This window comes from Lagenorhynchus albirostris, chromosome 2 (genome assembly GCF_949774975.1).
Source record: "Lagenorhynchus albirostris chromosome 2, mLagAlb1.1, whole genome shotgun sequence".
NCBI lineage: Eukaryota > Metazoa > Chordata > Mammalia > Artiodactyla > Delphinidae > Lagenorhynchus > Lagenorhynchus albirostris.
This window is the reverse complement of record NC_083096.1, coordinates 115647448-115661916: the sequence shown is the minus strand read 5'-3', so window position 1 is coordinate 115661916 and position 14469 is coordinate 115647448. Positions and strand designations below refer to the sequence as shown.

General features: G+C 31.6%; 1 protein-coding gene across 1 annotated transcript; it reads left to right on the top strand.

Moving 5' to 3' along the window:
- The first annotated feature begins 8736 nt into the window (after window positions 1-8736).
- Window positions 8737-8892, top strand: LOC132516110 (ATP synthase subunit epsilon, mitochondrial-like). The gene has a single exon (XM_060142517.1). The coding sequence runs from the start codon at window positions 8737-8739 to the stop codon at window positions 8890-8892; it is 156 nt and encodes a 51-aa protein (XP_059998500.1).
- Window positions 8893-14469: the final 5577 nt, after the last annotated feature.

The following is a 14469-nucleotide window of genomic DNA, read 5'->3' as shown; positions in this document are numbered from 1 at the left end:
CATGCAACAACATGGATGAATCTTGAAGACATTTAGCTAAGTGAAATAAGCCAGTCACAAAAGGACAAATATGGTATGATTCCACTTTTATGAGATACCTAGAGTAGTTAACTTCATAGAGACAGAAAGTAGAATGATAGTTGTCAGGGGACAAGGAAGAGGTAAGTGGAGAGTTATTCTTTAATGAGTAAAGTTTCAATTTGTAAGATAATAATAATTAAATAATATATTATTTCATTGCACCATGAAACTCTGCTGTTAAAATTATAGTTGTAATTTTATAATTTTTTTGTGATCATTATATTAATATATGGTTCAACCACCAGAATTTATGCCATTTTTGAGAAGAAACTATATTTGATCATATGTGTCATTTCCTCCTCAGTACCTAGCATAATGCTTGACATTTTGTAAGTGCTCAAAGAACATATGATGAATATATATAATAGGAGATAATCCAGAATACTATAAATTGAGACCAGACAGTGCAGGACATTTAACACAAGGCTAAAGAGTTGATAAATAATTTGGTGGATAATAGAAAATCACTGGAGGGTTTTGGACAAGGAAGTGGCATGAAATAAACTATTTATCAGAAAGATTGATGTCTTAATGTTTTCATATTTGGTCATTTAGAGGTCATTTAGAATATTTATAGTTGAGATAAAAAATAACAGAGGTAAACAGAAAATAGAAGTGCAGTGAGACTACATAGAAATTTCCTTCCGATGTGGCATCATGTGCGTTGTAAAACATTGAAGAAGGAAGAATCGGTGTACTTTAAAATAGATCAAGATTATCTGTACTGTATCTAGAGAGAAAAAGAATTAAAAAAACATTTAAAAGAAAATTCAATAAAGTCTATATATATACAGCTAAGGAGAAAGTTAATGGAAGGTAATATGAAGGAATAAACACAGAATGTAGCAGAGTTAAAAAATATGAAAAGTAAGTAGAAATCAACAGAAAGTAATGTGACACACTCTACAATGAGTCTAATAGACTCACAGTTAAGATGAGAGATCAGGAGCTAAGTTCTGCTTCCTGTTGTCTCAGCTGTTTTAGGCATCTCTATCTCAGGTTCTTTGTGTGTAAAATAATGAAAATAATAGTTCCACTTTTAAAGGGTTATTATCATGAGATTAAATGAGTTGAAATATTTAAAATGCTTAGAAAAAATTTGGCAAATATTAAACATGCAATAACAGTAGATATTATTTTATGGCAAGTTTAGAAGTAGAAAATAAATAGAATAACAGACAAGTCATATTTGAAATATGAAGGTTGAAATGTTTTTAGACCTATGGAAAAACAGATTCAAATTAAAGGGCATGACAAATTTTGACTAGTAAATAAAAATAAATTCAAAGCTATCAAAAATAATACATATTTTCTCCAAATAAATAATAGTAGTACTAATGGAAGAATTCTAATAGCTGACAAAATATAGTACTCCACTGTATATAAGCAGTAAGGAAAAAAAGAGTAAATCTAGATTTTAAAAATTAGGATGTATGAAACAGTAGTGAGCTCAGTTATCAGTAAAATATTTTGTTAAATATATCATTGACTGATAGGAATAAATGAATTTAGTTTATTCAAAAATTATTTGAATATTCTTCTAGATTATAATAACAAGGAAGTTAAGAGAAGAATCATTTCTGTTTTCAATTTTATGATAATTGTATATAGATAAATATGTATGTTAAAAATGAGTCATTATTTTTCTAAAAAAGTAGAAGGAAATGAGAATAAAATAAGTATTAGCAATAGAATCAAAGGAAAGAAAGGAGAAAACAAAGCCCACTGAAGCAAATTAAAAAGCACTAAGTAAGATGATAGAACTAAGTAACCACAGTAAATGTATATAGAGTAAATTTATACACAAAAATGCAGAGATTAGTTTGTGTGCATGTGTGTTTAATCAAGTTATATCCTGCATTAGAGCAGCACAGAAAATAAAGGGATGGAAAACTTCCTGGTGGAAATATTAATCAAAGAAAAGCTAGTCTACACTGCAGTGTTCATATCAGACAAAACATAATTTTAGGGTAAAAACACTATCAGAAACAAAGTGAGATGTTAAATATTAAAAACCACAGCAATCCATCAGCGACAAATAACAAGCATGAATGTGACTATTCATTAAAAGATATTCTTTAAAAACACAATATAACAACTTAGTGATTTTAAAGTAAATATTGACAAATCCATCACTACACTTGGAGATTTTAACAAACCTATATCAGAAACTGATGCATCAAGCAGATATTTTAAGCATTAATAAAATATTTACAGGGCTTCTCTGGTGGCGCAGTGGTTGAGAGAACACCTGCCGATGCAGGGGACATGGGTTCGTACCCCAGTCCGTGAAGATCCCACATGCCGCAAGCGGCTGGGCGCGTGAGCCATGGCCGCTGAGCCTGTGCATCCAGAGCCTGTGCTCTGCAGCAGGAGAAGCCACAACAGTGAGAGACCCGCATACCGCAAAAAAAAAAAAAAAAAAGAAATTTACAAAATTTGACCACTTAGTAGGTCACAAAACAAGTCTCAAAAAGTTCCAAGATCAATATTATAAACACATCTTCTGACCACAATAAAATTACATTTGAATCTTCTGACCACAGTAAAATTACATTTGAAATCAATGATCAAAAGATAATACAAAGAAGCCATATGTCTGGAAATTGTAAAATATTCAGACCTGGACAACACAGAATGTATTATATTCTAAAACTCATAAGGTGAAGCTAAGATGATATAAGAAAATTGGAAATTTAGTTTGCTATCCCCCCCCAAAATAAAGCCTAAAAATAAATAATTAGAAATAATTAGAAATAATTATTAGAAATAATTAGAATAATTAGAAAACCAGTATAAATCATTAATCATTAAAGATAGTATATTAGTAATCAAACATCAATAGTTAACTTTCAACAACAGTAAAGTTTAAATTGCCCTGAAAAAAAGTTTTGTCAAATTCCAAGGAATAAGAAGTGTTTCAAAAGAAAGAGAAAATAGGAAAATCAATCCATTTAAGGAAGTGATGATAAACTTGAAACTCAACTGGACAAAAATATTAAAATTATAAACCAATCACTCATATGTATATAGGCCTAAAATCCTAGATTAGATTTATAGGAAATAAAGTCATAAATTAAAAAAGAATAGTAGTGTTAATACTGAATCTTGACCAACGGGGTTTATCCCAGAAATGAAAGAATATTTAAACTTCATAAATGTATTCATACAATTTACCTTAAAGAAACAGAACATAGAATTTATCTACATAAAAATTTTAAATATTAACTAATTAATGAGGGAAAAATAACTGTTAAAAAAACAGGAATAAAAGGAGTTTATTCTAACCACAAAACCAGACTATGTCATATTTAATAGAAAACTCTAGTAGAATTTCTATTAAGATCTGGAACAGAGAAAGATGCCAGATATTAATTTATGAAAGGGAAGACATAATATTGAAGATATGTTAAATTTTACAAAACTAATCTATAAATTCCCTGTAGTTCTAATAGAAATTCACTAAAAGTTTTTTTGTGGAACTTAAAAAATGGATCCTAAAAATTATATACAATATAAAGTGTGAAGAATAGCCAAGAAGAATATGTAAAACATGCAAAAGGGAGGATTGTCATTACTTGATATAAATATTTTTATAAAGCTATAATAATTCAGACAATGTCACATTTATATAGAGTTAGAGAAACAGTAAATGAGGCAAAATCGAGTCAAGAAACAGAGCCAAATATATATGGAACCTTATATGGGCAATCAAAAATCTTTGAGGGAAAGATGGTTGGGCAATTTTTTTCATATTTAAAAATAATGAAATTATTCCCCTCAAAACAGAAACAAAAATAACTTCAAATACATTAAAGTATTAAATGTGGGAAAGAAATATTAAACACATGAGAAGAAATCTAGAATATCTCTGTGCCATGAATGTATGGAAGAATTTCTTCTTCAATACAAAAATATAAAGACTAATAAAATGAGTAAAATTAGGTAAAAAAGTAAATAAACGGGAAGAATAGTAAACTTGACTACATTTCAAAAGAACAAAATTTCACAAAAATAAGAGGTGAGCAATGGAATGGGAGAAATATTTGGATCCTGTCAAATAAATAGAATATCATTGCTCAAAATAAATTTTTAAACTTCTGTTTATTGGTAAGAAAAAGGTTCATTTAAAAAATAGCTTCAAAATATGAACAGGCAATTCACAGAAACAGAAAATTTAATGGTCAATAAACAGAACATCAATCACACTGCTAATTAGGAATAGGCAAAGTAAAATAATAATGAAGAACCATTTCATATCTATCAAATTGACAAATATTTTATAATATGATGACAGTGTTTGTGAAGGTTCAGAATAATTGGAAACATTTTCAAAGCAACAAAACAAAAGATATTTCAGCCTACCAAAAATAGACAGTATGTGGCACATATTTAACTCCTATAAACTCTGTGATCAATTAGATACCACCACAGATCCTGGGGGTCAGAAACCCAGGTTCTTATTGTATCCCTCTGTCTTCTTGTCTCTGCCAAATAAGGGACACCATATGGTCCCTCCTCTTTAAGATGCATCTCCCACCATTATAGCTGGCCTCTAGGAGACAGCCACCAAAGGTTATTAAAGGATGCTGGTGCTTCCTTCTCCAATTCCTTTTTTTTTTTTTTAAACTCTGGTAAGGGAGTGTTCTCTGGTTCCTCCTGGCAAAGCATGGTTTGGGGTAGATGAAAATATTCACATAATAAATCCACTCTAAAGTTCATATATCCCAAAGCCTTCGGACCGTTTCCTCTATAGCTGGATACGAAATCTTCTATAAGGAGCCAGAGAGCAAATATGTTGGGCTTTGCAGGCCGGTACAGTGCCTGTCTTGCATTCTTATTTATTTATTTTAAAACTCTCTAAACGTTTAAAAACTATTCTTATCTTGATGGCTGAAAAAAAATAAATAAAAGAAAAAGAAAAGAAAAAACTGGAAACTGGCTGAGGGCTGAATTTGGCACATGAGCCATAGTTTACTGACCCTGCTCTGCAGCAGACCAAGAGAATTCTAGCATTTCAGCCTCAATTTGCATAATCTAGGAATTTGTCCATTTCACCTCGTTTAACTAATTTGTTTGTGTACAATTGTTCATTGTATTATCTCATAATCCTTTTATTTCTGTAAGGTCAGTACTAATGTCCCTGCGTTCATTTCTTATTTAAGTTAGTTTACATTGTTTCTATTTTTCATTGTCAGCCTAGCTAAAATTTTGTCAATTTTATTGCTTGAAGAACCAAACTTTACTTTGGTGATTTTTCTCTATAGCTTTTCTATTCTCTACTTTATTTTTCTCCATTCTAATCTTTTTTCTTCTTCTTCTTAACCAAAGGAAAAGACAAGCCAAAGACTAGAAAATGTTTGCAAAACACATATCCAACGTAAGATTTCCAACTAGAATATATAAAGAATGCTACTCTTCAATAAAAATATCACAATAAGCAAAATTGTTAGCAGAAACTTCACAAAAAATATGTACAATTGGTAAATAACACATGAAAAGATGATCAGTCTCATTGTCATTAGGGAAATGCAAATGCAAACCATTTAGATGTCACTGTACATCCACTAGCATAGCTAACATTAAAAAGTCTGATCATAAAAGTGATGCAACTGGAAATTTCATGAACTGATAGTTGGAATATGAAATGGCACAAACACTTGGGGAAAAAATTTAGCAGTTTCTTAAAACTTGAAACCTACCCAATGGTCTGACCCAGGCTCTGTATTCACTGGAAAAGTGAAAACATATGTCTACACAAAGACTTATACATAAATGTTCACTGCAGCTTCATTTATAATAGCCAAAAACTGAAACCAACTAAATGTCCATCAACAGATGAATGGAAAACAAATTGTCATGTATCTGTACACTGAAATAACACTCAGCAATAAAATGGAATTAACTATTGATATGTGAGACAGCCCAGATGAATCTCACAGTAATTATGTTGAGATAAAGAACAAGGCCAAAATAAAAAAGAGAATAAGTACTGCCTGATTCAATTTATATAAAGTTCTAGAAAATGCAAATTACTCTACAGTCACAGATCAATGGTTGTCTTAGGTAGGGGGACAGGGAAGGGGACGCACAAAGGAAACAGAGGGCACAAAGAAATTTTTGAGGTTGATGAATATGTTATTATGGTGATTGTGGTGGTGGTTTTACATGTATATACATATGTCAAAATTTATCAGCTAATGCTTTATATATGTGCATTTTAATGCATATCAATTATACTTCAGTAAAACTATAATTTAGAAAGAAACTCTATATTCACAGTGTCAGTTAATTATTAGCTTTAAATGCTATATTTGTAGAGAGCATGATAAGGTTTGGACCAAAGAAGACAAATATGTTTTTTGAAGTCCTGTGAAGACAGAAGTCATCAGGTGAAGTGGAATTACAGCTGAAAAATCAGAAAATATGGAAAATGGAAATAAACGATCTTGTAAGAGGAAGGTATGGATAATAGAAGATAGTTGTTGAAAAATATTGGTGAAAGAATAAAGAGGGAACAAAGGGCATGCAGATTTCACCTGTTCGTTCATTAGGGAATTGACTGAAATCCTTAATTTCCTCACCTGAAAATGGAATAATACCTACACTATACTTTTTGTTAAAGTTAGTTAACATGACTATTTAACATCTCTGTTACATTATAATCAGGAAAAGTACATGTTATCACCATCTAACATGAATGTGCCCTTTATATAAAAACATACATTTATTATTTTATGTACTTGTCTAGTTGTTTATACAGGTCAACCGTTATGAACATTTACCTTGTTTAGGGTTATATTTATAAATTAAATTAACTTTAATAATAAAACAGTTTATTTTTGTGAGAGAGTATGTGTTTCAAGCCTGCAAAAAATGAATTTTAAATAGTTTCACTAATTCTTGTCCTATTTGTTAACCTTAAAAGTAGTTTCCTTCAATGAAGTGTTAAGAACCTAGAATCACATTTTATCAGTTAGACAGTCACTAGATTATTAAACACATTGCTATCAGAACTATTTTATAATATATTCAACTACTGCTTCCACTATCTGAGCTTTGCCTCAACATTCATATCCTTCTGATTCTCCTAACCAGTGTATTCCTTATTATGAAGCAAAGGATACAGTCAGTATGGTTGCATAAATATTCAATAAACAAATAATGTCAATGACATCTTGCACTAAAATAAAATACTGGCATATATGAAATAAGGTGGCAATTACACCTTAATAACAGAAACAAACACTTTACACTTTTATATAAGACAATACAATTCATTCATTCATTCATCAAATATATTTCAGTCACTGTACTAGACACTTGAGATAAATCAGAGGGGTGGGGGGAAGAACAACCTGATTTGAAGTTTATATTTTAATAGACTGAGGCTAACTAAACGAGATAGATAGGTAGATGAGAGATAAGTAGATATAGAGATACAGTATTCTAGAAGGTCATAAATTCTGTAGGGAAAAAAAATTGAACAAGAAAAAGGGAACCAAGGGGGCAAGCAAGGAGTTGGAGGTTGAAATTTTGAATAGGATGGTAAGGTAAGCCCCAATGAGAAAATGACAGGTGAGTAAAATCTTGAGGTGAGTGATTCAGTCTTATGGATATTAGATAGAGTGCAAAGTTTCTAAGCCTCCTGCAGCCTTCACTGAGAACAAAGAGACCAGATGGCTGGAGAGGAGGGAGTTGGGGAGAATAGTACTTGGAAAAGTCAGAGAGGTTCAGGGCAAGATTGGGTAGAACTTTGTGTGCCATTGGCTTTTTACTCAGTGAAATAGGAGCTGTTAATTATTTTGAAAAAGGAGGATGTGGACTAATTTCCATTTTAAGAAAATGATTTTGGCTGCACTAGAGTAAATAGAATTCAAGCGTAGAGGAATGGAAGCAGGAAGTCATGAGGCTATTGTAATAATCCAAATGAGTGGAGAAGTCTGAGACCATAGTGAATGCAATGAGAAGCTGGATTCTGAATGCACTTTGGATATAGAGATGGATAGGATATGGGGAAAGATCGGAATTAAGGATAAATCCACAGGTTATAACCCAAGAGAGTACAGCAGGATAGAGATGTTATTAATTGAGATGTGGATGACTTCGGACGGATCAGGTTTTGGTGGGCAAACATCAAGAAAGCCAACACATAGAAACTTCCATTCTATCAAGTCAGTGCTAAATGCCTTGCACAGGACCAACTGACAGGTATATAAGAGTGAACAAAACATAGTTCCAGCCCCCCTGAGAATTAACAGCCAAGTGGGCCAATTAATAAACAGATTGGGCACTCTCCATCTAAAAGGAAATTGTCTATGAGGGGCTAATACCTATCTTCTCTAACATCACCAAATCTTGGAATATGAAAACATAAAGGGTAAAAATGTGAGTTAAGTTTCAAGCAAACTAGATATCTTGACCCGATCGGCAGCATACTTATGAAACTAATGGAATTCATTACTAATATTAAACAATAAAAAAGTATAACATGAAATTAACATACTAAATTTCCCCAAGTGCTTTATAACCTTTATTTTATATATTCAAGTATTACTGCAAGCTAACAATATCATTTCCCAAGGTAGGCTGCACACTGAGCTGACACTGACCTCATCTTTGCGATTCGGTGGGAGGGACTCCACTCACAACATCATGGTGGCATATTGGCGACAGGTTGGACTCAGCTACCTCGGGTGCTCCCAGATCTGTGCAAAAGCAGTGAGAGATGCACTGAAGACAGAATTCAAAGCAAATGCCGAGAAGACTTCTGGCAGCAGCATAACAGTTGTAAAAGTCAAAAAGGAATAATCTGCCCTGATTTAACTTGAATACTACATTTTCAGAGTGAAGATGTGTGGGCACACGTTATGGCAGATTGAAAACGATCTCACTTCATGGGGGAAAAAAAAATACCTGTCTTTTTCATAGATTGACATTGCCAATAATTTGAAGTAAGGCTCAAAAAATATATCATTTCCCATATGTTTAAATAAATGTATGATAAAAAAACATAATAAATGAAATTAAGACTTTGAGAAAATATTCCTCTTTGATGTTGATCAAGCTTTGCAGCCATATCTGTTTTCTGAAAACCTTAGACTGAATGAACTATGGGTTTGACAACTACTATTTTCTAAAACATAACATTTTTTTATATTATGGAAGAAATCCAAGATTATAATACGTATTTTGGAATGTAAGAAAAACACAAAAGAACTCCAAAACAGGACAAATCATGTTTAATCTCTTCTTTCAGAGTTAATCTCTGCTAATATTTTGGTGTTTGTCCTAAGGTAACATGTGTAAAAATGCATATTTTCAAGTAAATATAAACACACATACACACATGTTAACAATTATCAATTTCCCTCAGAGATGATTTGGAATAAAAGAAAGATGTATGTTATATACACTACTATGTATAAAATAAGTAACTATGAGAACCTACTGTATAGCACAGGGAACTCTACTCAATGCTCTGTGGTGACCTAAATGGAAAGGAAATCTAAGAAAGAGTGTATATATGTATACGTATAACTGATTCACTTTGCTGCATAGCAGAAACTAATACAACCATACTCCAATAAAAATCAATTAAAAAAAAGAAAGATGTATGTGTTAGACCACATACTGATTAAAAAAGGTGATTGTTGAGGTAAAAAGAAAATAGACCAATGTTATTTTCAAAAACACATTTTAAAGAAGAGTATATCTCTAAAATTTTAAAAAATGTATAGTCAAAATAATATTCAATCAAATTATATTCACTAGATGAATATTTTATTTTCTTACAAAATTTTGACACACATACTAGGCATCAAGTGAAAGAAAACTCAATGCTCTCTATATATCTTATTAGGATTGACTTTTTAGATAAGATCTTAAAATGTATACTTTACATTGATAATGTCATTTCTCCTAATTAAAACACTATAGTTAATGTGTGTGTGTGTGTGTGCACATATGTGTATTCACTTGTTAAGTACTTCTTTCAGTCACTGGTATAATGCTAAGTGAAGAATGATGCAAAATGATATTCATAACAGCAAACATTATATAGAGCTTATGTGCCTAGCTCTCTTCTATATGCTTTCCTATTTATCAACTAATGTGAACCTCACAACACATCAGTGAGCTAAATACGATTGCTACCACCACTTTACTAATGAGGAGAAATGAGTCACAAAGAGATGGAGTGTTTTAGCATAGCTTACCCTATAGTCACAGAGATATGAAGTGGCACTGGTTTTCACACCCTGGCTATTGGGCTTTAGAATTTGTGTCCTTAACGACTATACTCTGCTACTTCATATAGTTTCAGCCCATCAATTTCTGTTTTATCACATGAATAGGTATTTTTTAATTATATTGGATAAGTATATATATAATTGCAAATAATCACCATTACTCTCAACTTAAAAAGCCTAATTTTTAGTCTAAATGTTCTCTGGGAACTTTTTTTCAGGCAACTTACATTTACCAATTTCATTTTACAATTATTCATCAGATTTACATTTCTAATTTTTTCATAAGGTCCCAGAAACTTTTCTCAGATTTTAGCACCTCCTATTATTTTCCAGTATTTATATAACCATGTTTTCCCCCTCAGGCTTGTAAAATAAGTTATTTGTAATTCAGCTTTTCTAGTAGTAGTAGTAGTAGAATTAACAAGTAGTAATTCTAGTAGTAATTAACAAGTAACTGTGTTAGCTGATCTGGTTCTATTGTGTTTCTTAAAAGACTGCTATGTGCTTAACATTATACTTGATATTGAAATAAATCAAAGTCATTGATCTTTCCCTGGAAGAATTTACAGTTTAGTTGAAAAATAGATAGCTTACCTTCACAAACAAAAACTGTCTATACCAGCATTTCTCAGCTTCTTTTCATGAAACACAGTGATTTCACCAGGCTGGACATTCCAATGAGTAAATATTGTGGATGATACACAATTCCTAATTCACTCACTAAAACTTTCACATTCATTAAGTTTATATATATGTGTGTGTGTATATATATATGTATATATATATATGTATATATATATAAATGTATAAAGTTCTCCACATATTAGTGAATGAGAGCATTATGAGTACAAAAATAAATTTGAATCTCCCCAAATATTTTTTTTTCTTCTTAAAGTATATCATTTTTAAGCTTTCCTGATTTTTGTTATTAGTAAGAAGTTACTTGCAACTATTGACATCTTGGTTTAGAATAATATTTTTCATCTCATATAGTCTTTGAGGACCCATATAGTGGTGGAAGTCTTTATTGAGAAGATGGGGTTTGAAGGATGTGTATCATTGGTATTCAACTTTTAAATGACATTATATTTTTACGTTACTATGGACTTTTACTTAAATGAATCATTCTCCTTGAATTCTGTTGTTTGCCTCAGGAGCATTAAAACAACTTGTATTCAGTTTCACCAAGATCCTATACTGAAGTGGTTATATAGTTCTGTATTCAAGATTGTACTGTATTGAATTGAATTAGTGTTTTTATCAACATAGCCTAGAAACAGCTTTAACTCTTCTGATGAGGACAAATACCTCACTGAAAAATATACCGGTGTTTATTTTTGCCACATCCAAATAGCCAAATATACCTCCCCCTCTCTGTTCCCTGTATCTTATCTCTCAGCATCTCCGAAGAGTCTTACTCTCTATTGACAGACAATTATTAACACCAGAAAACAATTTTAAGATAGTTTTCACTAAGAAGCACTCAACTATTTTTTAATAATCTCAACAGTTAAAAAATTTGTGTATCCTAATTAGCACAAGGCTAAATAACACATTTATTTCTTATTATAGAGCAAGCATTTGAAAATTATGATTTCCACAAAACCACCTGTTCTTATAAAATAAAATATTTTACTGTAATATTTTAATATTTCAGCAAATAGTAAGAACATCTAAAGATTTTATGTCTATACCAAATTTTTCTTTAAGCATACTTAGCAGTTTATGTCCAAAGGCAAACCTGAAAAACCAACCAGATAAGGTCTACAGGCTCTTCTTTCTGCAATGATTTAAAATCTGATTATGAAATATTTTATTGGCAGTTACATAAGTGATAAGGCAGTGTTTCTCGGCTGTTTTGTGTTAATGGGACATTTTCTAATTGTAGAATTTTCAGTGGATTTCTTGAAGGAATTAAAATATTTAAAGAATACTACAGAAGGCAACACTGATTATCATGTAGTACAATCACCACAATCACTGTACAGTAACTGGTGCTGTGTTGTACAGAGCACTTCCCCAGGATGGACTTCAGCTCATGTCCTTATTTGAACTGTCCCTGACCTGCCTGCTCTTTTATGTCCTCAGTGCAGCCATTGAATTTTGATCTTTCTTCCTACAGGAGCTCCGTGTTACATAAGCCTCTTACTTCTCATCCCCAATCAGTTATATCCTTCTGATGGCTGACTTATACCCATAGTATCTTTTTACTTTCAGTTGTTGTATAAGTGCATTTTAAACGTTGATCAATTTTGACAACATATTCACTAAATATTGTGACTTTTGAACTAAGATATAACCTAAGGAATACACTGCTTTCTTAAACAGAGCTCTGTGGACAGTTACAGTTCACTCTATAAACATATCCAAAGTCTAAATGTAATGGGAATGTCACTCATAGATCTATTTTCTGATACCCTAATTAACTTTATTTTTTACCCAGTTTAAGTTTTTCAGTGTTGAAAGCTAATGACCAGATGACAGATTATTTCATGGCTAATACTTCCATAAATTTGTAAACTTGTGATATAAAGATTTGGATTCTAATTTACTAGAAAATAAGTCTTTGATCTTGGTGCTATTCTGGGCAGGGCTCCAGCCTTAAAATTTATGTAAGCCTCTATAAATGATTTGAGGATAATAAAACACAGTTTCAAATTTTCATGAGAGTCATAGGAAACCAACAAGAACAAAAGGTTTCTGTAATTCTTAATCATCCTCCTTATAAGATTATATCCAAAATCAATATTGTCTTTTCATTATTAACGCAGAATATATATTTTAAAAATAATGAAGTAGTGCAGTTTTATTTCTCAGTAGTCCCAGTCTCTTTACTTCATGTTTTTATTGGCAGTGGGTAACATAATAGCTTCAATTATATCTGGGGCAGTTAGAAATCGTACCACAATTTTAAGTTAATGTTTTTTAATTCACCTCAATAAATAGTTTTTAAGTGTCTCTCACATAAAATCTAGGTATAAAATATTACATAGAATAAAATGGTGAAAAAAAACCCTCTCTTCTATAGGACCTAACAGTATTATGTGGGCTTTAGACCTAAATGATAAAGCAAAGTTAGAATGCATGCTATTTATATTTATAGCTAAATTTCACATGATTGATTTAAAAGTAAACTTCTTATATGTCAATCATGATTATATGAGGATAATATCAATTGTGATTGTATCAGCAATGACTTATGAAGGTAAATCTCTCATATTACCAGAAGATAATATTAAGTCTTCCTGAGACAAGCAGAGATACCTTCATGAAGGTGGAATAATTTATGGTAGACATGGAAAAAGGATTTCCAATTATAGAAGCAAGAACAAAAGGAGTAGAAGTGGGAAAGTATAGGGCATCTTATAAACTAAGTAGTTCACTTTTACTAGAGATGATAATACATGCAGTGCAGAAAAAGAGACTTTACCATTATGTGAAAGAAGTATTATTCCCATTCTTGAATTTAAATTTGGAAACAAAAATTGATATTTAATTCCACAAACAATGGAAATCTGATTAGGTTTGAAAAAGAGCATGGTAGTGTTACAGTTGTAGTAAGAAACATAATTAGCCCAGTATTAATAAATATGCATTTCTAGAGTAAGGAGTTATAGCTGTTCAGATCTGCCAAGAGATTATTTTAATGATCCAGAAGAGAATTAATGAAGGCTTGAACTAGTCTGGTGTCAGTAAGATTGGAAAGAAAGAAATGGCTTTTTGTACAAATGGAAATGATAGAATCTAAAGACAAGTACCTAAATGCTGTGAAGATTTAAAGATAACCCTGAGGCACTTGTAATGTGTAGCTGAGAGAATTCTGCTAATATTACAGAACCGAGGAAGTCGGGACCAGGAGCAGGTTGTGGGAAGAAGATGGGATGAATTTATTTGAAGGGCTGACAAGGTATCCAGGTAGAGTTACGGAGAAAACTTTTGGAAATGCAGATCTGAAGCTCTAGAGAGAGGTGGCTAGCAGTTAGATTCAGGAGTCATCTCAACAATGGTCCTGTTCAATCTATACCAACCTACTTACTTCCAAGCCTTGATTCAGTATTTCATAAAATTTTTTCAGTCAAACATTTATTACAGAGTTGTTCACACACTTTCCTCATAGGATTTTTTTTTTCCTCATAGG

Excerpts from the sequence above, each read along its gene's own strand:
- LOC132516110 (XM_060142517.1), top strand. The coding sequence starts at position 8,737 with ATGGTGGCATATTGGCGACAGGTTGGACTCAGCTACCTCGGGTGCTCC.